Below are 25,631 nucleotides of genomic sequence, written 5' to 3' on the forward strand. Positions count from 1 at the left end.
GTACCACTCTCTACATCAAGTGTTATTTAGATTTGAGTAAACAGCGTTTGCTGATTTCAAAAGTTGCTCTTCAACATGCCAGTCAATATCAGCCAGATACTGATTAAAGTGATAAAGACTAAAGGTGGATTAAAGATCTCCCCTCACAGTTTTAGTTTCCTTTAAACAAACGAAGAAATTTGATGTACCAATAAACAGTATTTTGTACTTACTTGTAAAAGAAATGCACGTCAGGTATTTTGCTTGGAGAGGGAGGAAACATATCTGTCTCGATGCTGATATTTTCCAGCGTTGTTTCAACAGTAGCTCCTAAAATTTGAGAAGAAAAAAAAAAAGGAACAGGCTAAGAATGGATTTCTGAGGGGTTCACATATAACGTTTTCTCAGTCTGAAAGGTACGGGTCTCACTTAATAGCATTTAATGACATTATACAGTTTATTCTATTCTAACTAAACTTTGCAGATTTGTATGTTCCTCCTACAGTCTGATTTCCTCACACAGACATAACAAAAAAAATAATAATAAAACAACACCAGTGTAAATAAGTTTTACTCTTTCGTATGAATTTAAAGCAACCATGGTATATTACAGAATCATAAAGTAATTTAGTTTGGGAAAGGACTGATGAAGACATTTGACCCAATCAACTGCTCAAAGCGTATGCCTTCAACGTATAACCCTAACACATCACAAACAGGTTACACCCTGCGCAATCTGCACTGCTGTGGGAGAGACACTGAAAGATCCAATGACAAGACTCAGAAGGATTATGGAGTCTCAAGCAAGCCTTGATGGCACATTTGGGAATAAATGACAGGCTGGTGGGTGGAACAATACAGGTTACACAGATCTGCATGGATTTTGAAGAAGAGATGAAAAAGAGGAAGATTCAAGTAACTGACGTTCTTAGAGATTCTTCCAACCCATGAAGCAAAGAAGACAGAAAATATTGGTGCTGCCCTGGAACACTTCAGAAGAAGAGCGAGCTGTACAAATGAGGCAGGCTGCATCCTTCTAGTGAGGTGAAATATTGCTCAAACAAGAACAAGAGGTAGCAGCAGGCAACTGGTGAGAAGATGGGAAAGACTGTAGAAAAGAAGTTTTCCACTTGCTCTTGCAACAGTGCAGACAGCCTAGCTGAACTCTTAGGACTTTGACTGGACTTTGACTTCACTGGCATTACATTTGGGAGGACGATTCGCACAGCTGGAAAAATCCAGGTCTGGTTATAACCCTTTTAGGTAAACGTAGTAGATAACAAAGATGACAGCTTGCACTAGACACCACTGCCTGGTGTAGGACAAGTCAGAGCCTGGGACTGTGAATGCACATGGATTGATGTGCTCAGTAACATTGCTCAGGAGGGCTTGCAGGTGAGGGATGGCTACAGAGCACCACATCAGCAGACAGACCAAAATGAGTGGTGCTGCAGCAACCATTACAGGCTGCCCAGAGAGGTGGTGGAGTCTCCGTCCCTGGAGACATTCAAAACCTGCCTGGACGTGTTCCTGTGCCACCTGCTCTGGGTGACCCTGCTCTGGCTGGGGGTTGGACTAGATGATCTCCAGAGATCCCTTCCAACCCCGACCATTCTGTGATTCTGTGAACCATCAGGAGCATGTGCAGAAAGATGTCAGGTTATTGTGGAGGGGCCTTCATTCAGAGAACATATGCTGATGTCAGCAAGGGTGATAATTTCCTCTCATCAAAGACATTGCATCAAACACAGGATAACTTAAATTTGTATTGCAACAAAATGGACAGAATTAGTTTCTCACTAGACTGGCAGAATATAGCTCCTAGGGACCCTAATATATTCAACAGAGGCAATTAAAGAATATTCCCATCCAATATGCAGTACTGTAGAGATGGCATCTCAAAGTGCAATTCCTCAAAAATAAGAACACTAGAAGCAAAATCAAGTGTGAAAAAACATATTTCATTCTTCAGAGGATATTAATTATATGGCTAAAAAGCCACAACGACTCTCTCAAGAATGACAGTAGCTTTGACTAAGAGTTCACCTTGTATCAGAACAGCAGTAAAAGAGCAATTAAAATAAAAAAAAACATTGTAACAAGCTTAATGGAGAAGGAATAGAGAATCAAATAAAATCAAAACTTATGAGTTACAGAAAAATGATAATGTATGCTAAAGACTTCAGGGAAAAGCCTGTGTTTGGCAGCACTAGAAAAATTATACATTTGGAGCATTTTTAGAAATAATAGAAATAAAAGTACATCTTATGGATAGGAAAGGCAAACCTCAACCATTTTAAAATGTAACAACTGGGATAAAGAAAAGGCAGCAGAAGAGCTTGACATCTTTTCTCTGTATTAGGAAAAAATAAGGACTATTGCCTCGCTTTCCAAGACAATGACTGAACACCTCATTCCTTTAGTGGCAGGAGAGGATATTGGCACCTACTTGGCATGCATGCTTATAAACTAGCAAAACCATAACTAAGAGTGACCTTTAGTAGAGCTTTTAACGATGGCAAAATGTCAAAAGACTGATGGAGAGGGGAAATGGTGAGCAACTTACAATGTGGCTAACACGATGAGGCAAAATAACAGGAATGGGAAGCGGAAGATGGGTTTCATTTAAGGACAGATACATTATGAGTGGCAGCCAACGTGAATTTATGGAGAACAGCTCTTGTTGAACAAATCTGATTTCATTCTTTGAGCATTGATGAATTTGGTTGCTACAGAAAATTATATAAATTTATCAAGTACTTCACTAATTACCACATGAGACTCTAATTAAAAAGTTATCAGTGTAGTATCAATTAAGTGCACACTCTGGATTAAAAATTATTTAACTAACTAATTATAAAATTATCAGGCCACGGGAAATTGTGATGAAATGTGGTATGTCTCCAGGCTTCTCTAAGCATTGATATTGGAGTCCCAAAACGCAAGATTATCATCAGGGATCTGCAAGTTAAGTGTATAATCACTGTTGGTAAAGTGTGTAGATGAGACAACAATTAAGAGGAACAGAAATGAAATACAGAGCAACTTGGTTCACTTGATAAGCTGGTCCCAATCACACTAAACGTATCTTAGTACAGACAAGTGCAGCAAGGGATTAAGGGCAGTCCTAAGGAAGAGAGATTTTCCCTTGGAAAGTGTAACTCTGAAAAAAGATCCAGACTGGACATCAGACCCAAGAAGCCATCATGAAATCCCATGAGTCTGGAGAAAAAAGCACTCAGAGATTCCATCCTTGCAAGTATATACAAATACAGAAGTGATTTTTATTTTTTTATTGCCATAATAGTGAACTAAATACTGGAATACTATTCCATTCTGATGCCTACGCCTTAAGAAAATATAAGTTACAGAGGCTGCAGAAAGAGCCTCAAATATCACACAGATGCTTGAGAGAATTACATGATAGCAAGAGACTTAGAAGAACTTGGGCCTACTTAGTTTCTCAGAAGAGCAGACTGGGAAGGATGTGATGATTGCAGTATACAAAATATTTCTCCAAGGAGGAAAATGTGGGTGTGAAACGGCGAAAGAACAACAAGAAGCAAGAGCTGAAAACTGAAGTCAGGCAAATTCAAACAGGGAACAAGTCTGCTTTAAAACAAAATACAGAAACCGTGTTTGGCCAGTGGAAAAAAAATACCAATGACCGTGGCAAAGCTTTTATTTCTGCCAGTCTTAAAAGTCCAGGTTGAATGCTCTTCCAAAGACGTGCTTTTGTCAAACAAGAGTTTCTGGGATCAATGCCAGGGAGAAAGTACAAACACTCAGTGCCTGTAATGGATAGGTGAGCAGAATAAAGGACTTCATTGTCTAATCTGGCCTCAGACTCTGGGAACTTGTGAGCCGGAGCAATGAAAGACTTAACGATGTGCATGGCCCCATGCTGCCCTAAGCCTCCTCCTTCCCTGCCCAATTATGTCCCAGCACCAGCTGCTTCTTCTGAAATTGCCCGAGTGGGGACTTGGCATGGGCAGAGACACTTGGACTAATGTGACTACTACAGTCTTGCTCTGCATGAGGTGGGTAGGCAACATGAAAGAAAACCAGTGCTTTTTAATTACATTCTCCAGATTTTTGTGCGGAAATTCTATGCACCATGGGACCCACTAGAACAACCACAGGGAGGAGTGAATAATACGGGCACGGAAAACAAAGAATAAGGCCAGCCCTTGCTCTTCTCCTCCAGCCATGAGCTGGACTGAAGTAGCAGCAAAATGCAATGGCATCTGTCCAGAGATGCTTCTCAGCTCAGGAACAAAGTGGGACTGAATCTTGGGCTGCCCCTTCACTCTTCCCCCAAGGTAATGCAGCACCGCTGGGCTAAGAGGATTTATTCTGCAGCCCTAAATATATGAGAGTACATTCATGACAACAACAAGCAGAAGACAAACCATGTACCTAAGAACCTGTCGGCAAGGCTGTTGGACTGCAGAGCCAGGGCAGTTCGGAAACCCTTGCTGTCCGACGGGATGATGGTGGACTGACAGACAAAAGCTCCCACAAAATTGGAAAAATCTTCTGATTCTGCAACCATGTCCTTCAGAGTAACATCTGTGATATTGTCCGTGCAAATAGCCATCTTCTTCCCCTGTGGACAATCAGAAAAAAGTGGGGAAGCTGTTGGTTGTTGATAAGTTAGGGAAAGAAGAGATTGCAATCTTCCTGACGGCACACTGGATGAGTTTCATTACTGCACCTTAGAAACAACTTGGTCTTTCTATCATGAGAGGGACAGATTGCAACAACAAACTGTGCCATTGTGAAAGCTCCGATTAAAGTCTTGTACAGACCCAGAAACACGGTGTCACCTCTGGTATGTGTCTTATCAGAAACCTGTGCTACGAAGCACTCTTTGTTTATCTTGACAGCACAGTGTTTACTTGCAGAGCATAATAAAATGGCTTGAAAAGGAAGACCATATTTCCCTTGCCTTTAAATTATATACTGTAGAATACCTCTTTATTTGAGATCTAAGCCAGAGAAAATATTTTCAAAGCACAAATACGTGAAATCCTTAAACAGATATACAGCCTTCACAGCTGCATTAATGTCACACTCCAAGACCAGTGCTAGAATCTCAGAGCAACAGCAATGAAAGACAAATCACCAGACTCAGTCGTCCTGACAAAATGCCAAGCGCTCAGGACCTAATGATATGGTTGGTAGTACTGTAGTACCATAGTAGGAGTTTGGGAAAATGAAGACCAGATCCAGAGGGGAGTGAGCACATCTGTACCTTTGTGGATCTAGTCAGCAGCTCTAACCCAGGTGGTACTTAAACACACATTTAAGCCTAAAAGTAGGCAAAACACTGTAAAGAAATGTGACTACTCATTTGCGCCAACTCATGCAAACCCTTTGGTACATGGGAAAGAGACTTCAGATCTTTACAGGGCTGAACATGAATGTAAACTACATGCATTGGCTTTCATGGTACATCACTGGCACTGCTCCGAAACTTCAATTTATGTATGGGACAAAACGCCCTGGTACAGTCCAAGCCCCAGACAGAAAAATCTTCACCCTGGGGCAGAGACTGTTTGCCCTCATGGACTAAACACATTTTTCCACCACGCTAAAAGGCCGCAATCAAAGTCAGCAGCAGGCACCTCAGCCATTGGCAGGCAGTGGGGTGACCAGGGGCTCTGCTGACAGCAACGTCTCCAGCCAAGTCATGAGGGAAACCTATGAAAGACTCTGACTCTTCACTTGAGTTCCTTGGTGGCAGCACAAAAAGGTCAGGGTTGTGACCCAAGTGACTTGAACGCACCAGAACTAAGAAAAGGTAGGGATGTGACAGGGTTTTTCTTCTGAGCATTACTTATGCCTAAAACACTGTCATCTCTGCTGTGGAAAAATCACTTGGCTGCTCAAAAGTCCTCTGGCACTGCCGAGCAAGATCCAGAAGGAAGTGTTTTCACCGTGTCAGTGACAGCTCAGCTGTAGCGGAGTCCTCATCCTGTCACAGTGTGATCCCACAGAGCATCAACTGGGGCAGCAAATTGGTTAATCCCTCCCGACCCTCAACACCAGCTGAGCTCACCTCGTTCCCACACAGGCTGATGTTAAAGAAGTGGAAGAACTTGGTCCCTCGGGAGGTGAAGCTGGGTCCGCTCATCAGCGAGCCCACCTGGCTGAGGTTGCTAAAATCGTAATTCAGGCTCTGGTTATCCTTGACGTACGACACCAGGCAGTCACTGTAGCAGGCAGAGTGGTCCTTCAGAGAGGGAGAGGCAACTATTAAAGAGCAGTTATGGACCAGCAGCAAACCATTCACCAGGGAGTTAAAGCAAGCAGGTGCAGACAGCTTTCTTTGTTAGGGATGAAGGGCAACTTTGTCCTACTCCTGTAATTCACCTTTCCCTTGGGAGATTTCCCTTTCCTCTTTCAGCCCCTTGCAATCACATATCAAGACTTTAATGTTCCCTAAGCCTGGCCTTTTTGCTGTCTGTTGCATTCGCCAAGAAAATGCAGAGTTAGAGTTCTTGCTTTGTTTTGTCGTGGGTGCTTTTAGGAACCCAATGTCCCAGCTTAAAACCCTGTGCATAGACCAGAAGATGCCCTCTCTCGCATCTTGCAAAGGAAACACAAGAAACAGCTCAAGAAACAGGGACAGGATGTAAACCCAGCTGAAAACAGGCAGAATATGAACAAATTGGAGCAGTTCTTCAGGTCCGTGTGCAGCTCCTTGCCAAAAGATGCTGCACTTGATAAATGTTTATCTAGGCTTAAGGGTGACTTCATATAAGAGGAGACTGTTACAGGTTTCTAAAGGCACAGAAACATTATCCAGCTGAGGAAGTCCCTGAGTTTAAAACAGCGGTATTCTGGGAAGTTTTAGTTGGAAATAACGTATATGCTTGCCCTGTTCTTACACTTCTTGAAACGAACCTTTTTTTGAGCCAGTGTGGTCAATTTTATCTTTTTATTGCGTATTTACAAACAGAAATTAGTCTAGGAACATATTTTAGAAGAACAGGATCCTTGGTTATAATTATACTCCAGTGCTCACAAGGCACATACCTGTAGGAAAGGACTAAAACTGGCCCTTTGAGTGCTCGTATCCCAATAAACCCTGTCTGCCCATCGCTCAGACACTTGGTTTCTGTACCTTGGTGCTCTTGCTGCCAGGCCCACAGGGGATGCAGGCCTCCCCGCCGTAGACCTGGTGGATGGACAGGAAGGTGTTGACCGGACACTCCTTGCACTGGCTGGTCTCCTTCTCGATGTAGTGTCCTGCAGGGCAGGGCACACAGGATGAGACGGACTGCTCAGAACCCAGCGCACAGGCCCGGCAAGAAGAGGCGACTCCATCCACTGCGTTGGTCACCGTGATGGAGTAGATCTTTGCCATGTCATTGATGAACTGTCTGCTCTGGAAGGAGAGGCAAGGAAACCACCCTGGTGTCATCACGCCACTGCATTTGGACACTAACCACAGCTCTGTGCACCACTGCACCAATTCAGAGAGCAACTTAGGCATGGATATGTCTTTCAACATGGATGGTTTATCCACAGCTGCCTCCCAAGGGCCGCTATATGGTGACAGCCACTCGCCCCCTACAGGAAGCCTGTGAGCTTCAATGGAGGACAAGAGCTCTAGCAGTGAGCACCCAAGGAAAGCTGTGCTGTAAAGCCCTGTACATAAAGAAGTACTTACATCTTGGCCCTCGTTTATTCTCTGAAAGGCCCAGGTGAACGTGAAGGAAGCGTTTTTGGAGATGATGTGAGTGTAGGATTGTTTCTCTTTACTTCTTTCCCATGATTCCACCACATTAGTATTTTTTCGATTAACATCCTATAAAATGGACACAAATTCTTTTAAAAAACAAAATGTGTGGTCATACTACACTGAACACTAGTGAGCACTAGATTAATATATATATATAGGACTTAAAATTCCACTTAAGATTTAATAAAGGACAGCAAACATATTTATTCTGTTTTCCACTACTGGCAATTTTTCAACTGAGAATGGGTGTCTATTCCAAAAGATGCTCTAGCTCCCACAACTGTTAAGTTCAAAGTCCTTTAGCAGGTTATAAACGTTTTGAGGACAGATTCAGCACAGTGGTTCTCTCAGATTTGAAATTCTCTTTATGTATAAAACATGTGGGTACCAGAGCACAAAAAGGGGAAGGCTAAAATTCAAAGAAAAATTGTAGTTTCTGCCATCTTCGGGTACTCACTTTGCCGGTTTCTCTAGTGAATCAGAACTGAGACCAATAAAACGGTGTCAAAGTTTACATGAGAAAAAACCTGTTCAATCTACATTCATGTTTCTTATTCTCTATCAGCTATGAATGTTCCAGTGAAAGATGCTTTTCCTTTAAAATAGATTCCTTTAAACTACACCTAAAGGCAGATTCCTTTAAATTACCACCTAATTTCAACTTAATTATCTTTAAATTAAGAGAAGCTTCCTGTAAAGTACCACTAAATAACACAAAAAAAAAAATAATAAAAAATGGACCAGCTTCCCTTTGCAATGGCAGGGACCAGGGAGCTGTCGCAGATTCAGTTATATTCCTCAGCTGATGGACTTTCAATAAGGCAAGAAAAGTAAAAAACACGGCACTTTGCTTTATAAACGGGTGTCTGTCTGCTGCCCTACTGATTCCCCAGGTCACTGATGGGATCAAGACTAAAGTTCCAAATTTTCCGTTTCCCATCCCTCTGTCCCACATCTTCTGGAGGCTAACACGACTGCGTGAGAGACACCGAGAACTTTATCAGTCAGTTTAACAGGGGCAAATTTGACTCTTTGGTGACCAATGTTTTGTTTTAAAACAAACAGATAGTCAGGAATGGTTCACAACTCACGTGGTGGAGGAATTTTGCTAGGTCATTCATTAAATCCTTCCTGCAAGGGCACCGCAGATATTAAACTAATGTCATAATCTTAGTCATAATAAACCAAGTGCAACTAATCACGCCTATGTAGAGGTATTGAAGTGACGTGTGGAATACCAGGCTCAGTCAGTCCTCAGTCATGGAGAGAGAGGTCTCACTTACCGCCATGAAGTACAGCACACAATCTGCTGAACAGATGGTCTCAAAAATAAAAGTAATCCGTCCTAGTTCTGACCCAGTTGCTCCTGTCACCGACGTCGGAGGTCTGTTTAACAGAGAAGGAACAAAACATTTACAAGATGCTCTCCAGACAGGCAGCAGTCAATCCGTCAAATTGCTTTTCCTACAGCGGGGAAACCATCAAAGCCCTGTCATATAAAACCTGCCCCTGCAGAACTGCGGAGGCCAGGTTTGCACAGCGGCTCCGCACTGGCTATCGGGCACAGCAGGAGCAGTTTTTAAGTGTCTGACTTCTTTACGGTCCAGTTCCCTCCTTATAATCAACACCCAAATTTGACCATATTGGTAGGGAACCTTATCGCTTAAATGCGTTACATCCTTTAAGTGATTTTATATTGATTTAATTGCATCTGCCCCCCAGTGGTGGGAGACACTTTCAGGAGTTTTGAGCAAACCAGAAGTACTCAGGGTGCTCCCTTGCAAAGTACTAAACAGTGAACAATAAATCGGGACACGCCAAGCTTTTCCACAGATATGTTTCTTGCTTCTCTTTTATTTTAATTGCTGTTTGCCCACACTGTAAAATAAAAAACAGGGTTTGCTCATTGGGTGTAAGAGGTCACAGGCCCCTTCAGCTGAGATACACCAAAGGAGGGTGAGCTTCATTTTGCCATATTAATATTTCGCACCTGGTCTGAGCTAGGAGTCTAAGCTCAGTCTTTTAATAAAGAGGCACAAGCACCTCAAGCAGTTAATTCATCCTGTCTGAGCGTCCAGGAGAGGTGGGATGTCCTGCTCTCCCGCGCTGCCTGCACCTCTCCACTGGCTCCAGGGGAAGCAGAGACTGTGCAGGTTGGCCGAAACCACAGCGCAAAGTAACGTGGGTTTCTGTAAAACACCTTCAGGGCAGGCACCAGTATCCACCCCATGGCAGGTTTAGCTGGTTGCTTTGGGATAATTTGGAAACAGAGGGATAGGAATATCTTCTCTCAGTTTCCAGGACAGCCAGCTTCTCAGACTGAAGCAAACACTGCTGAAACCCAAGGTCTTACAGAATCATCTGCTGCAATGGGCTGACTGGGGACACAGGAATAAAATCCAGGTTTCCCCTTGTCTCTCATTCATGACATTGTTGTACTTCAGAAAGGAAAACTCTGTTCATTCCAGTGAAATAGGTGTAAGAGGCTGAGATAAATGAGAAAGAGATTTAAAAAAATCCTGTTCCTTACTTAAATCCTGGGATGTGCAGGTTCAAGATGAGATAGTCATTGTCAGAGCCTCCTGCCCCACTCTGGATGTGATCACCAGCCACCTCCCAACCTTCACAGGACAAAAAAAAATAAAATTCAAGAAATGGATGGTTTCTGGGTCATATGGCAAAAAAAAATTTTGTTACCATACTTTTTTAAAGGAATTCAGTACTTCAGTACACTTTAAAGATATCTGGTATAAACTATAGAGCAATATAATAATCCTTTTGCATGAAAAATTATAGTAATGGCATTAACTGCTGATTTTATAGCCAAATGTCACCTTGAAATCACCAAAGCAATTGAAATTCCCTGACCTGTGCTGTGCAGCTCAAGGGGGATGATCCATCTGATCTCTTCCAGCCTTAAAACAGATGAATCAATGAACCTATGTGCAACACGTTAAGCATATACCTCTGTGCCCCTCTGCTCAACATGCATAATTCAAAGCTTGAGTTACATCTTTCGGACAGGGCAGAGCAGGCTGAGGAAAATCTCTCAGCGAAGGCTGGAGGTGGGAGAAGCCCTGAACGGGACCGTTTTCACGAGTGAGCTGTGACTGCTCTCTGCTGCAATCTCAGCACACGTGCAGAGAGAAAGCTCTGAGCGCTAAATGAACAAAGATCACAGACTTTAATTAAGTTTTCCAAAAGAATTATGTGTGACCTCAAAGGGCATATTATCACAAAACGTGAAAGGAGATAAACTAGAGGGAAGTCAAATCGTTGCGTTTTTTTCAGTGGGGATATTCAGATGCATCAAAGTCTGTGGTGGAATAGGTCCTTGGCTGAGGGGACTTCACATAGGCTGCAGCTCCTGCCCTTTTCTGGTGTACAAGAGGGGGTTTTATTTTTTTTTTTTTTCGATATTTAGTGACACTGACTCCTACAGGAATTTTCAAGCCTGGTGCAATTACAGCGAAGGAGGGAAACTCTGAGTTGTGACTCACAAAGGAAAGAGCATACTCATTTTGGTGGGTGCTCCACTATCACTGTGATCAGCGCAGAAGAAAGAAAAGCACGTAACAACACAGGGAGTTTGGCTCACCGTTCATCCCATCGCACTTTGAGTTGCCGACATTAAAGCAAGATGTCTTCATGTTGCCTGGCAGGATGTTCCACCACTTGTACTCAAACCCAAGCGCTGGTTCAGTCCCAGCAGGGCAGGCTTTGCACTCTACAGGGCAAGAGGGCAGTAAAGGAAATCACACAGCCAAAGCGCATCTCAAACAGTGCTTTAAAGAACACAGACATTACTTTTTTACTCTCTGGGGCAAGTAATGAGCAAATAAAATAATTTATTTCTTTACAATTAAACTGCCAAAGACTTATCAGGACCAGAAAAGTGGAAAGGAGACCAGCATTTTATAAATTGCAGATCATAACCTCAGGGTAAGTAATTTGCAAGTGATACCCTGATCCCCCTTCCTTTTTTAATGCCTTTAGCAGAAGGTTTGATCATACCGGTAAACATGAGTTTCCACAAAATGCTATAGTTGACCACTGGGTCAATACATTTCAGAATCAACAAGCCAGAGTTTAGGCTAGAGAACGTTGGCAGGGCACTCATCTGTCAGTGCTTAAAATGAGATTTTCACAGGGGAGAACTTGGCATGGACAGGAGAATGGGTGAGGAGGAATTACTGATTGTAAAAGTTCTGATTCCCTTCTCAGAATCCCTTAAAATAATCCTCAGGATGTTTATGTCAGCTAAGAAATGCATCCAGAACACAGCAGGTCAACTTAGAGCAGCAACCCCTGATATGAAAGGACTTCAGAGAGAAAACAGATATCCAGCTCCCTCTCTCCAATGTAATTTCATGAATATTTTATGCAAAATGAACTCTGGATTATCATGATGTGCCATTAAACTAAGTCACATGCAAGCAGACAACTGCTTTTGGGGACACAAGCAATTTTTCTGTGGACTCCTACCCTGTGTCCCATCCGAAAATGTGCCTGGTGGGCAAGGAGTACAGGAAGATGAGGCGTTGTTGTAAAAGCCAGGATTGCAGGGTGGACAATCCTTCCTCTCTCCAGAAGGAGGCAAGGTCAATGCATTGGGGAGATCCTCTCTGCAGATCTTGGGTTCAATCCATTTGTACATGATCTGAGTCTGGAAGGAGAAGACACTGAGCTCATATGGTGTGTTGCAAAGTTTTAGGACTAGATACACCAATCAAAGTCCCCCTTTTAAATGAAATTAGGGTATTTCCAATGTTTCAGGCCAAAAGCAGACCTTGCACACCCAGGAAAATAAAGGGATGGGCAAAGGAGGGAAACAGAAGTGAATGGGTTCAGAGGCGATTCAAAGATTTCAGGCCTTAAGAAAAAAGCAAAAATGTGAAGCTTAAAATAATTACTACTCTTCATTCCTATTTATCTAGTGGGTTTTCCCATGAAAATGTTTCTGAGGAACATCAGATAAATAATTCTAACAAATGCAAAAGCAGTCATTGGATTTTAACCATAGTGACACAAAATATAACTTCTACATTATAAAATTCCTTTATCGGGAAGGCATCTGTTAGCAGAGAACATCACAAGTCCTGTGTTTTCTCCACACTCATCTGTTCTTTGGAAAGTCCTCACTTTCTCTCCAGCCATTTTCACCTACTGAGCAAAAGCCAAATCACACAGGAACTCTTCCAGTTCTGCTCCAGTCCCTCCACATTACACAAGAGCAGCCTACGAACACTAGCATGAGTCAGTCATAGAATTTCATAGAATCTTCATGGTTGGAAAGGACCTTTGAGATCATCGAGTCCAACCAGACACACACAAAAAACCCCTACAATCTCCCTCACTGGAGCATGGCCTGAAGTGCCAAATCTAGACGTTTCTTAAGCACCTCTAGGGATGGTGACTCAACCACCTCCCTGGGCAGGCTGTTCCAGTGCCTGACCACTCTTTCAGCAAAGCAATTATTCCTAATATCTAATCTAAACCTCCCCTGTTGCAACTTCAGACCATTTCCTCTGGTCCTGTCATTATTCACCTGGGAGAAGAGGCCAACACCCACCTCTCTACAACCTCCTTTCAGGGAGTTGTAGAGGACAATGAGGTGTCCCCTTGGTCCTTGGTGTTACTATTTACAATGGCATCACCTCTCTGACATCACCTCTCTTTGACGAGACACAAGTTTTCTGGCTTCAGGAAAAGGCTTAGGTGAGATGCATCACTTGTGGTGTTGGGTTTCAAATTTCATCTGTCTTTGGGTCTATCCCTGAAAAGGTTTAATATCTCAAGAAAAAAATTAGTTGAGTTCCAGAGCTTAGAAATGCAACTGGCAAGACTTTAACCTGGCCACAGCTCCCCCTCTGGGTATGTCCACCCTTTGGTCCCAGAAGTGCAATCAAGGATCCTTGAGGCCAGAGGCACGGGTGCAGAGGTTGACAGGGGAGATTTCACCTTATGAATTTGGTTCAGGGCCCTGAGTGCATACCCCTATCATCCTGGGCATTGAGCTGCTTGCATTCAAGGTTAGCCCTCATAACACAGAAGCTCAAGAAGTATTGACCAGCTTTGAACCAGTTTGAAAAAGAAGCTGGAAGAAGCCTCAGTGCAGGCTCAGGCCTCTGCTCCTGGGAGATGCAATTAAGCTGAGGTTCTGGCCCTTTGTCCCTGCCTGAGCTGTGTTGCAGCCATGCTTGTGCCAGGTCATGTACCCTGGTTGACCCAAATCCTGACTGACCCACGGACTTGATGTCCCAGCTTGACATTGGTCATGCCTTATCACTACAGACTTGTCTGGCAACCTTGGCTGAATGGTGATAGGACAAGAGGACATGGCCTCAAGCTGCACCAGGGGAGGTTTAGATTGGATATCAGGAAAAACTTCTTCACAGAAAGCACTGGAACAGGCTGCCCAGAGAAGTGGTGGAATCACCATCCCTGTAGGTATTTAAAAGATGGGGGGACATGGTGCTGAGGGACATGGTTTAGTGGTGGTTTTGGCAGTGTTAGGTTAATGGCTGGACTCAATGGTCTTAAAGGTCCCTTCCAACCGTGATGATTCTATGATTCTGTAATTCTATGAATCTATGAATTTGTCCGCTGACGCTGGGTCTGCTTTGCTTGCTTTGCTCAGCACTGTGGGACTGCTCCTGCCATCAGTGACATCTGTCCCTTACAGATCAGCCTGCCCTTGCTGTTCCTGAACTCTTAAGAGGATTTTCTGGAGTATCGGTCCGGAAACACTTCAGCAGCATCAGGGTGCACAGCATTTAAAATTAAAAGGCTCAGGAGTACCTGTGTGGTTGCCCAAGTGAGGGTTCCTAAGACTGGGGCTGAAGCAATCAGCCTGGGATTTCTAAAGCAGTAGATAGGTGAAAAGTCAATAGGAATCAAGAGCCTAAATCTCCTAGGGCCCCTTCTACACGTGGAGTGGGGACAGCAGGAGGGAGACAATAACCTAATGTCCAGTGAAAAACCTGGCTGATTTTTGTAAGCCATGGATCAATAGGCCTTTAGGCTGGTTCTTTACAGCCACCGTTCACCTGAAGATGGGCTACAGAGTCAGGCCCTCTCACTGGGCTGCATCATGTGGAGAGATGGCTGGGGAGTACAGGAAACGTGGACTAATTTCCAGAGATGCAGAGCACTAAATGGTGAAAGCAGCCCTGAAAACCCAGCCAGTATCTGCACATCTACGACACGTGTTGTTGTTGCAAGTGGAAGACGAAGGGTGTCTGCAGAAAGACCCACTTTGTATTCTGATGATGGCCATCAGTGAAGGGAAAGGCCATTGAGGAGGCAGGAAGAGTTCAATGTTCAATGCCAGGGAGACTCGAATGGCACAGAGCAGCGACGGGTAATCTGCAGGAGGCTGCAATTAAAGCTGTACCTGGGGGTGTAGCAGCGAACACTGCTGCTAATTCCTCGAGTCATTACAGGCAGTTAGCAGAGCAAGAAGCAGCGAGTCAATACCAGGCTGTAAAGCCTGTCAGCTCTGGGGATAAACTCACTGATGCTTCAGTAGTAAAGCACACGAACTCTCAGCTGCATTTTAGAACTGGCTAACCAGGTGGCTCCAAAATACTCCATCCTGCCAGCAAATATCAGGCCAGCAACTATAGGTGCTACGGATTTTGACTACTTGCCATCCCATTGGGATCTGAGAGATGGGAAAGCGAAGAAGAGACAAAACAGGCCTGACCACATGTCCACACTTCTGTGGGCTCCATATTCCAGAAAGTAGGAGTTCCTTCTCCAAATCCCACCAAAATCCCCACTTGACTGATGGGACAAAGGGCAGGAGATCTCCAAAGCCAAGCTGCTCTACCAGCAGGTCTCTCTATGAGAGACCCAGTGGATCTAAGATCTCTAGATGAAACAATCTACCGAGAGTCCAAGTGTTTCGAGGCATCCCATCGAGGCAAGCACACTATTAGCAGCTAAGCTCTGCTGCTGTACATGAATACTCCCAGGCTATGTGTATACCATTATTTCAACACATCACGGGCTCTTCTTTGATCCTAAAACTAAGGAACATGATACACATCATATCTATACAGCCAAACACTCTTCCACCTGAAATAGGTATGGTCATGTCCAATGCTCCTGTGCCATTGTGGCATTTGAATCATGCCTGGGCATCTGCAGGGACAGGGCAAGTTGTCACAAGCCAAAAGTATGCCAGGAAAGATTGCCAACAACTAAACAGTAGGGTTTATTCTGGGACAGTACTTCACCCTGTGCCCCAACCCTGTTTTTTTATGAGCATGGAGGTAGCATCAGCGACCCAGTCAGACTAATCACAAGTGCAAGGAGCTTAGCATTTCACAACAGCAGATCCCTTAAGCAGACCCATGACTGGCAGATTCTTACAGATGATGAATGCTGGAGAGAAGCCAGCTAAAGGACAAGCCCAAAGCCTCAGACAGATTCAATGCTGGAAGCAAATTGGGAAACCAATTGGGAAAGAGATTCCTGGAAACCCTACCTTGTTTTCAAATGAAGAGATCACAATAAGCTCAATGAGGTGTCCTGATTCCGGTGGGGATAGGGTTAACTTTTCCTGGTATTCCATGCCATGTGAGCCACGCCCACCCTGAGCTGCCGGGGGAGGGGGCAGGAAGTTGCTGCTTAAAAGCGGGCTGGGGCGTCCTGGGTCCGGCGGGTCGGCGAGTGGTGGGGAGCCGGTGGGGAGCGGTGGTTCCGTAATCGCGTTTGTATATTCCCCTATCCGTGTTGTTATTGTTGTTGTTTGCCTGTTCCCTTTGCTGTTCTGTTAAACTGCCTTTGTCCCAACCCAAGAGTCTTGCCTTTTCTTACAATCCTTCCTGTATTAGGAAGGCACGTGCGAGCGGCACGTGGTTCTTTGTTGCCATCTGAGGCTAAACCACGACATGAGGTTAAAAGTAGTATCATGCACTCTACTTACTTTTCCTTCCTTATCACACGGGGTATGGATCTGGAAAAAGTCTTTGTTTGTGCATGGAGGACGCTCTATACACGCACTGGATCCCTCATCTAAAAAGAAAGGGTGAGGAACAGGATGTTAAACTATCAAATGGTCCCTGCAAACAACCATAGTGATCTTAAAATCCGGAGATTAAAATGCGTCAGCAGAAAAATACAAAATAAGAATGAAAAATCAAACTCTTAATGGAGTCTATATGAACCTTCCCCTGAACTGAAGCAGAGGAACAGGGAAAATACCAGCTATGATTGTACTGTCACCCTGAAATTCATTAATTCAGTATAACCAGTGAGTCACCCAAACCCTCTCCTCACCCCTTCACCTTCAAGCAGTAATTTGTGTAGTTTGCCAAGGATGGAAATACGTTCTCACTTGATAAGAAACAAAAACACTCTAATCCATTAGAAACTTCCTTACAACACTGGCCCAGTTTTTTCTCCCCCTAGATATTTTTGCAAAATTCCCATTCCCATCATGAGCACAGGCACAGGTCCCCAAGCATTTGCCACAATCTGTAATAGCAGATTTTATGGTTGATAATTGATTCTTCAAAAACTTTCCATAAAACAATTACAAGTAAGAAAACTGAAGACGTTTTGGCCATGACGAATGGATTTTGCCTGTGTTATTTGATGATCACCGGTTAACCACAGCTGGGAACGCAGAGGACTTTGGGGACTACGGTTTGCAACTAGATCACCACAACTTCAGGGGAGGCAGGGACGGGCCAGGAGAGGATTCGGAAAGGAGATTCCTAGAAACTTGGCATCTAAAGGCAGTGAGGAAGCCAATTTGGTCATCGCCAACCAATAACACAAATTACCAGGAGAGGGCAGAGCACGACTGTTATTGTTCTTAAGAACTGTTCCCTTTGAGGTCAGAAAAGATCTCCGTCCCTTTATGTCAGTGTAGGTGATTCTAGCCGAGATCAAGTGTGGCCCATTATGTCTGTAAGTGCCCTCTGCAGCTTTTGGGAAGCCCCACCTTCATTTCCCCTTTGCATATCAACTGGAGACTAAACTTAATTGTTGGATAAAACCATTCTCACTTCTGCACACAGAAACAGCTTATGACCTTACGTATTCAGACTCTTCTGGTTTTGCTTATCCCATTTGATTTACATACCCGCATAATACATTTCTTCTTTACACTTGGTGCACTCTTTAGCTCCTTTCTCCGAATAAGTATTTCTCGGACACTCCTGGCACCCAGATGAACCTGGTTTGTCACTGAAGGTACCAGGCTTGCATGCGAAGCATTCAGACGTATATGCAACTCCTGTAAGATAAATCACAGGTAAAGCACTGAAATACAGAGTTCCATAACTACTGCCTACCTGCTTATGGGGGAAAGCAAGCCAGTTGCGTAACACAGCTTAAGAATCACAGACTTTCACCATTCACTTTAGACACTTTGGCTTTCCTGGCTCATAATTGAGGTCTTCAATCTTTGCTTCTCAATGCAAGTCTGACCGATGTAAGAACCTTATATGACACTCCAAGTTTGATCACATTTAGAACAGGACCAAAAGAACAATCCCAGATTAATTAAATTATTTAAATATTAATTTAACTGTCACTGTTATGATATATATCTCTTCATTTATCACTGTTGAGAGGCTTACCAATAAGCATGGTCTTTCTATATGACATTAAAGAAAACCTGTTAATTTCTTTTTCTCTCTCTTTGCTAAGCCAGTCTTCTCCAGTAGACGGCATCATTTACCAGCTAAATAAATTTTTCAGCCTTTCCCTGACAGTGTGAAGTTTTGCTGTTCTGTTTCTGCGCTTTAGAGGAGGAGACAGGGGACAAGGGGGGTTAAAAAAGGCCACTTTGGTGCTGTAGGCACACCAGGAGAAATGGCACTTGGCAAACACTGTGATGAAAGGGTGAGATTTAGACCTAAAAGGCAAATATCGCTTACCTTCAATTGTGATGTTTTTCACCAGAACTGGTTTTACTACTTTGGACCCCATGAGAATCCCTGTTGTTCTCCAGTATAATATATTGCTACCTGATTTCAGAGTTACCTGTAACAATACACATAACAGTCAACAGACATTCCCTCACCAAGAAATTGCTGGATTTCTTACTTCCATTACTCAGATTTCTTGCATACAACAGTAGTCTTGGCTTTTCCTAAGCTTTTTCGTGAGTCAGGAATAATGGGGAGACAGCTAGGCAGAGGCTGTAAAGACATCTCTGAGAAGTGCCAAAGTGTGCTTTATAAAAAAGCTTCTCAACGCCCCAGTTTTATGGAAAAACACCAAGAGCTGTTTCTGACCTTGTTGTAAGCAGAACTGGGGAAAAAAAAGTGTTCTTGCCTTTATCCAGCTACCCCTGGCACTCAGGAGCTTTTATCTCTAGCTCTATGTTCAGACACAGTCAATCAGTTTGTTTGTAAAGCCTTGAGATAGATACACTTTTATAAAGAAACCCCAACATGACCCAGAGTTCAAAAATCCAGGCTCACAAGTGCGTTTTGTTTATAGGCTTTAAAAATCAAGCTCTGCCTGCATCTAACACTACAGCATCATGATCCGTAAGCCAGGCACAAACGATGAACGTCCCCAGCAGTAGTCCCAACCCTCCTCCTCATTCCCGACGCTGAACAGCAGATGAAATGCAGAAAACAACCCCGTTTCCAACTGCTTTGACCTACTTGACTTCACAGCGTGGCTCAGCAAGCGGCTGCACAACCCCTGTGCTGGCAGAAGAAGGATGGTGGGTTGGTGGCACCACGGCCATGGGATAACGGGGAGGTGGAAGGCAGGACCACGTCTTTCAGCAGCACTGTTGATGCCTGCTGCCTTCAACTCACCTGTGTAACTACAGTATCACTCTACTTACTCAAGACAGGTGGTTTACCAAGACCCTGCCTGACCTGCAAAGCTCTACCATATATACGACCCCAGTACGAAACGCCTACTGCCAACACAGTGATAATGGCCTGAAGGTGCTATATTTTCACACAGAAAGAGGGATAAACTCTACCAGCATAAAGGTCCAGGATGATGAGATTTACAGCAATGCTGTACAGTCCTGGGTGGACCACAGTTTTTGTTCACCCAGGATAAAAATCCAAAAACTTACCAAAGTGGAGGTACAGCTTATTATATCTCCCACTCCCCAAACACCTACTATCCAGAGGGCCAGAGGAGAGCTGGGTTACCGCAGGTAACAGCAGAACTGGGAATTAACAGCAGAACTATTGAACTAACCATCACGTTGTGTGGTGTAGAGATACCCAACATCACCTCTGGTGCAGCAGAACGAGCATGCTGAAAGCAGAGGCTGCAGCAACTGGAAAACTGTGCTCAGAGAAGCCACCATGACAGGATTTGCAATGCAGACAAAAGCCTCAAGGAGAACCAGAACACTCATCTCGCCTAGCCGGCATGTCTGCACTTCAGCCAGGCTTCCAAGCAACCTTCATGGTCAGTGGAGACACTTGCACATCCTGGACAATGAGCCACCATCTCCCATGCAGACACTGTCTCCATGTCTCAGCTCACCTGATTCAATGCCCTGGCCTTGGATCCACCTCTCAGCCCGTGCCACTCACCCCTCCTCACCCAGCTCTCCTGCCTTTTGACATGAATTGTGTAGGTCTTGCACCTGAGCTAACAGGCACTGCCAACCAGAGCTGGCTCAGGAATACGATTTCTTCTCCAGGAGAATAAGCAGACCATGGAAAACAGAGAGATGGGCTGCTGTCTGTGACAATTAAAATGCTTTTTCTTCTGGCATAACATCACCTATACTGGGCCTTTGCTGGTATGGCTCTGGGAATTAGGGTATGATGGTGTAGCAGAAGCCAGGCATCTCCGTGAGCTAATAAGTTGGTCTACACGTGGTCTGTGCACCGGGCAAACTCAACCAGCTGGGTCACAGGCCAGCCAAAGGGCTGCTGCTCCCAACATGGACATGCTTGTATCAGCGCAGCAGGAGCCACCCTGGTGCTGCCAGCTTGCTTTTCAAGCGGGCACGTCACCAGAGAGCACCAGCTGTGTGCAGTCCAGCTCTTCTGCACACACTTGAGAGTAAAATACCCATCCTGATCCCGCCGCTCTGCTGAGCAATGGGGAATAATCTCGTGCTCTCATGAGCAAACAACTGTTGCAGAAGATTTCAATTACAATCATGCAGAGTGACTGTGGCATGCGGATTTGCGTAAATCTATTTAACCTCGTAAAGCACTTGATTCAAAGCCCAGGGAAATCAATACAAAGTCTTGCATCTATATCATTTGCTTCGGGATCAGCCCCTCAGAGACCTCGGTGGCTTTGCTCTCAGTTCTAGAAAAGCTGTGCTTCTTCAAATGAGTTCACAGGAACTGGCCCTTGTTTGCTGTCTGCTCAGAGGAAATCACAGACATTCATAAATGAAAAAAAAAGCTTCAGGAAGGAATTTTTTGCACACTTACAGAATGAGAGCCCCATTCCCCGTTGTCTGTTAGCTTCACCCACTTGTCTGCCATGGACTCCATCTCTTTGCACTGGTCGTTTTGTATCTGTTAATAAAAACACGAGATCAATGACCACAATCAGACGCATCTCTCTGTTGGCATAATGACTGCTGGCAGGGAATGATAAGATTCAGCTTTGTTCCTGTTGTCTACATATTTAGAACAGCAGCTGTCTTACTTGTCGCCAAAAAAAAAAAGCCCCCCAACTTTCAAAACCTGCTATCAGGCTAACAGTGCCTCCAATGACCACCTCTGATGCAGAAGGAAAAAAAGAGCAGGAGGAAAAGATCTCAGCCTTGTCCTCTTGCTGTCTGGTCAGACACAGGTGCTGAGCATCTTGTCTTGGCTGCCTCCTCGTTCTCCCAAGCCCAGCAAGATCCAGTTCTCTGAAATCCAGAGGCCATGGGCTTCTAAGTCATAGGGGAGGTAGGAGAAGACAGGCCAAAGCTTCGAGACAAACTGCTTTCTCTGCAGCCAATATCTGCTGTCTTTGGCTCCCTGCCACCTGACCTCACTAGGGATGAGAGTAATGTTATCAAGGATAGGCAACATGCCATGAAGAGTCTGCCCTGGCAGAGAGGTCAGGATGATTGTCCCTTGTCCAGGTCTTTGAAGAAAAAAGTATCAAGTCCCTTTGAGGCACGAGTTCAATTACTCAGCTTTTATTCTACCAGGGAGAAAGGCCAGTTGAACACTTTCGGAAGACCTGGGGTCAAGCATCCTCCTCAAAGTTGCTCCACATCAAGTCTGAAATAAGTCGCCAAACGCCACATCCTACAAAGCATCTGTGCACTTAATTCCCACCTAGATCAACAGCACTGAGGAAAAGAGGTGAGAAGAAGCACCTAAGCAGAAGGTAGATCCCCAACTGTCTTGCACAGCCTGAGCTACGGCATCTTTACGCGTCAGTTCCCATCTGCAAAAAGGAGGTAAGAATATATAGTCTCTTCTCACAAGGTGTAAAGGGCTTCATTACGTAAAAAGAGCCTGGGAAGGGCAGGCTGCAGAAGCACTGGGTATATAACAAGAAGTGTCCATGCTTGCTTCTCACATTTGACGACATCTCCTTGCTTACCCTCAGATCATCAGTGCAACTACCTGCGCCTGGAGAGCCCAAAAACTTCACCATTTCCCAGCAGCCTGCAAACCACTGCCACTGAAATGCCACTGTCCAGAGCTAGTGTCATTGTTAAATACATTTAAGCACAAAGACATGTTGGAGAAAAAAAAAAAGGACTTTTAGAGGTGTGTTAAATATGGTTTCTCTGAAATACCACGGCTGACTAGGAATTATTTACATGAGCATTTGTATAAAGGACTGCACCACTCACTGCTTCTTGAACAGGGAATGATAAATTTAAGGATGCGAATGAGTGGGATATGCATAAAAGTAATAATCAAAAAGCCATTTTCAAAGCCAGTGCTCAGAGAAACAATACATTGGCTCCATTGCGGGAGCAGATCAGTCAGTCAGTCAGTCAAGCAATGTGAGCTAGGATTCATAATCCTGGTACATTCATCTGGCAGCAGAAACCATATTTGCTGCTTTCACCCCATGAAGACGGCAGAATAGCCTGATATAAAACTGCAATGGCTAAATAATATTGCCTGTACTGTCTGTTATCAAAGTGCAATAGCAATCTATTGCTCTGACATAGCAGCAAGAAGGTGCCTCCAACAGGTTATTTTCGTCTTCCTTTCATGTCTACTGAGGATAAGGATCCTTTGCGCTTTTCTCCAAGCTTCAAGAAACATTAACCAACACAAACAGCTGGGGACCCTCCAGCTCCCTGGACTCCAACCAGTCCATCCATGTGGGCAGAGCAAGGTTTTCCTTTGCCTTTCCCATTCTGGTCACTGCTGATCAGATTGTTTAGTAATTTGGGTATGGCATGGTGCAAGCCCAGCCAGGTTGCTCCCATTTCAGAGCTAATGACCCCTCCATTTCACAGTGTAGACATGTCCTCAAAGCCTAATTCCTACTGGAAGTCATCTGAATTTTTACTCCTATATCTCTTTGGAGAACTGTTTTCTCTGGATTATTTTTTTTTAAGAATGGTCTTTTGTCTTTTCTCCTGCTTTTCTTTTCATCTCAATTGCTACAACCCAAACTGACCAAAAACTAAAGCTAAGGTTTCCGCGTACTAATGCCTTGGAGCACCTCAGGTTCTGGATGCCCGCCTTGGAAGAAGCCTTTTTTAAATTTCAAGTCCCTTCAAAGGCATCTCAAGTCAAACAGCCCCAGACTGAAGCATCTACCACCAAGAGCTGCCTTGTAAAAGGCTGGACTAACAGAGGCAGTCACAACCCCTAATGGAAAAACCCCAGCACATGGTAGATAGGATCAGTTTAGCCTGAGTTTTGAAGCTGGAAATAATTCCCAAAAGGCAGGATAAGTGGCAGGAAAAAAAAAGATTATTTTTTTTTTAATCTTGTTCAACAGTAACAAGCTATGGACATACGGGAATGTAAAGGGTGGAAAAAGCTGTTTCTGATGGTTTTTATCTGGATTGAATTCTTACAATATAAGGTTGGATTCATCAGATAAAAGGCCTTACAAAAAATTCAAAGAAGATGTTGTTGTCAATATACTGGTATTCAAAGAAGACAGAACCGGATTTCTTCAGGTGCACAGCGTAGATGAGAGAAACTGTACAGTCATCCCTGTTCGACTCTATGTAATTCCCTCGAGGTGTCCATGAAGAGCTGATGAACACAAACAAAACAAGCCTCAGCTGAGATCACAGACACTGGGGAGACTTTTCTTACAGTACTATACAAAAACATGTTACTTTATAAGAAAGAACCCAGAATCCCACAGTAGCTGAATGCGGTGAATTTATAACCTTATTACTGGATTCCCATTTATTTTTCATGTAAAAATAATACTTATCATTAACACTGTGCATGGAAAAAGATACGGCACTAGAAATTTAGGACCCAGCCCACACAGGAAGTTTATTATCCATAGGTCCAACGTACTTTCAATTATACCCAGAAACAGCCTTCTGCAACCACCATGGGTCTCTAAATAGGCTGTGAAAGGACCTTTTAGACACATTTACTATATAATGACCCTGGTACAAATAAGAGCAGCTCCAGGTTGCTGATGAGCCCAAGGAAACCATGATGACAGCAAAGGGATGGCTAAAAATTTCACTTCCCAGACACTCTTGTTTGCCATTACTAGGGCCAGTTGCCCTCTGGAGAGCTTAGGTGAGTCATTAAGCTGGCTTTGCGCTGATGAGCTGTCTCAGGTTCACCCACGGCTGCGTAATCCAGATGCAAACAGAACTTCTTACTTGTTGCAGCTGTCGGCTTTATTCTCAGCCGAGCCAACCGCCGTGTCCATGAACGTCGCCACGTTGGAGAATCCTGCCGGCAGCTCATCCCACTCGTCAAACTTGATCCCGCTGCCCAGTGAGTAGGTCCCCTCTGCACATTTGCTGCATACCTGGTTCTTCATCTCCAAGTATTCACCAGAGGCACAGGAGAAAGCTGGGGAGAAAAACATGTCCACCATATGAATGGAGAAACTAATATTAATTAATTTCCATTAATTTTTTGCCGCTTAGTTAATTAAGAGTGAACTGTCACTAGAGGGATCCAGATGGGAATGTCTCAGCCCCAGGAACACAAAAGCTGAATTCCCAACATTGGCTGCAAAACTGAGATGTTCACCAGTGCCTGGTTTTTCACCTTCATGGAAGTGAAACTTCTTACACCTTGAACTCAATTAAAATCACCAGCACCTGAAAGCCAGGGCAGACTTGTATCACCCACCTGTATGGTAGCTAAGAAGAGTGCACAGCAGCACGCTGCAATATAATATATAATATAATATGTAATATATAATGTAATATAATATATAATGTAATATAACACCACAAACCTCAGCTGAGAGTTGCAGACCTAACGCAGGGCCTTTTAACATTTCTCCTCACATGGACTGCCTACAAAGCCTTGAACATCTTGCCCAATAGACCAGGTGGCCTTGGAAAATATGACCAATGGGCCTGTGTCTTGTAAATGAGGGTCGTTGATGGGGGTGATATTAGCATGCTGAGAAAATAAGCACTGGTTGCCAGCAGAGCAAAGGCAGTACTTAAACATATGTAACTAGGCAAAGTATAACTTAAAAGGAATGTTCTCAAAGTGTTTTTTTTACTGATGTCTTTAAAATTACTTACTCCAAGTAACTATACGTCCCTTGTTCCAGTCTGATCACATCTCTATCTGCTAAGGGAAGAATATTCCCATTCCATAGAGGAAACCTGAAGTCCTGTACGCCAATGGAGCCCTGTGTCCCTGCTGGGAATCATAACTCCTGCCCAGACAGTCATTCCAACATCAGACCATCCCGCTTTCCCCCAGCCCCACGCTGCACCACCTCCTCTCTGAGACTGAACATCCTGGATGGAAAACGAATGAGCGCTTTCTGCAGAACATAATATTTC

At 44.1% G+C, this 25,631-nt stretch overlaps 1 protein-coding gene across 1 annotated transcript in view; it reads right to left on the reverse strand.

Annotated features, from left to right (window-relative positions):
* The window catches only part of ELAPOR2 (endosome-lysosome associated apoptosis and autophagy regulator family member 2), a 111,674-nt gene that overhangs the window by 15,030 nt on the left and 71,013 nt on the right, over positions 1–25,631 (reverse strand). Inside the window, exons 3-17 of the mRNA XM_063323566.1 lie at positions 24,477–24,672; positions 23,733–23,880; positions 21,133–21,219; positions 18,631–18,736; positions 17,832–17,984; positions 16,668–16,756; positions 12,218–12,398; positions 11,331–11,459; positions 10,263–10,353; positions 9,016–9,118; positions 7,661–7,798; positions 7,112–7,375; positions 6,044–6,217; positions 4,399–4,588; positions 213–309 (exon numbers count right to left, since the gene is read on the reverse strand). Coding sequence (XP_063179636.1) covers positions 213–309; positions 4,399–4,588; positions 6,044–6,217; positions 7,112–7,375; positions 7,661–7,798; positions 9,016–9,118; positions 10,263–10,353; positions 11,331–11,459; positions 12,218–12,398; positions 16,668–16,756; positions 17,832–17,984; positions 18,631–18,736; positions 21,133–21,219; positions 23,733–23,880; positions 24,477–24,672 — 2,146 coding nt within the window. The remainder of the gene's footprint in view (positions 1–212; positions 310–4,398; positions 4,589–6,043; positions 6,218–7,111; positions 7,376–7,660; positions 7,799–9,015; positions 9,119–10,262; positions 10,354–11,330; positions 11,460–12,217; positions 12,399–16,667; positions 16,757–17,831; positions 17,985–18,630; positions 18,737–21,132; positions 21,220–23,732; positions 23,881–24,476; positions 24,673–25,631) is intronic.

Source organism: Chroicocephalus ridibundus, chromosome 1, assembly GCF_963924245.1.
Source record: "Chroicocephalus ridibundus chromosome 1, bChrRid1.1, whole genome shotgun sequence".
NCBI classification, from domain to species: Eukaryota; Metazoa; Chordata; class Aves; order Charadriiformes; family Laridae; genus Chroicocephalus; species Chroicocephalus ridibundus.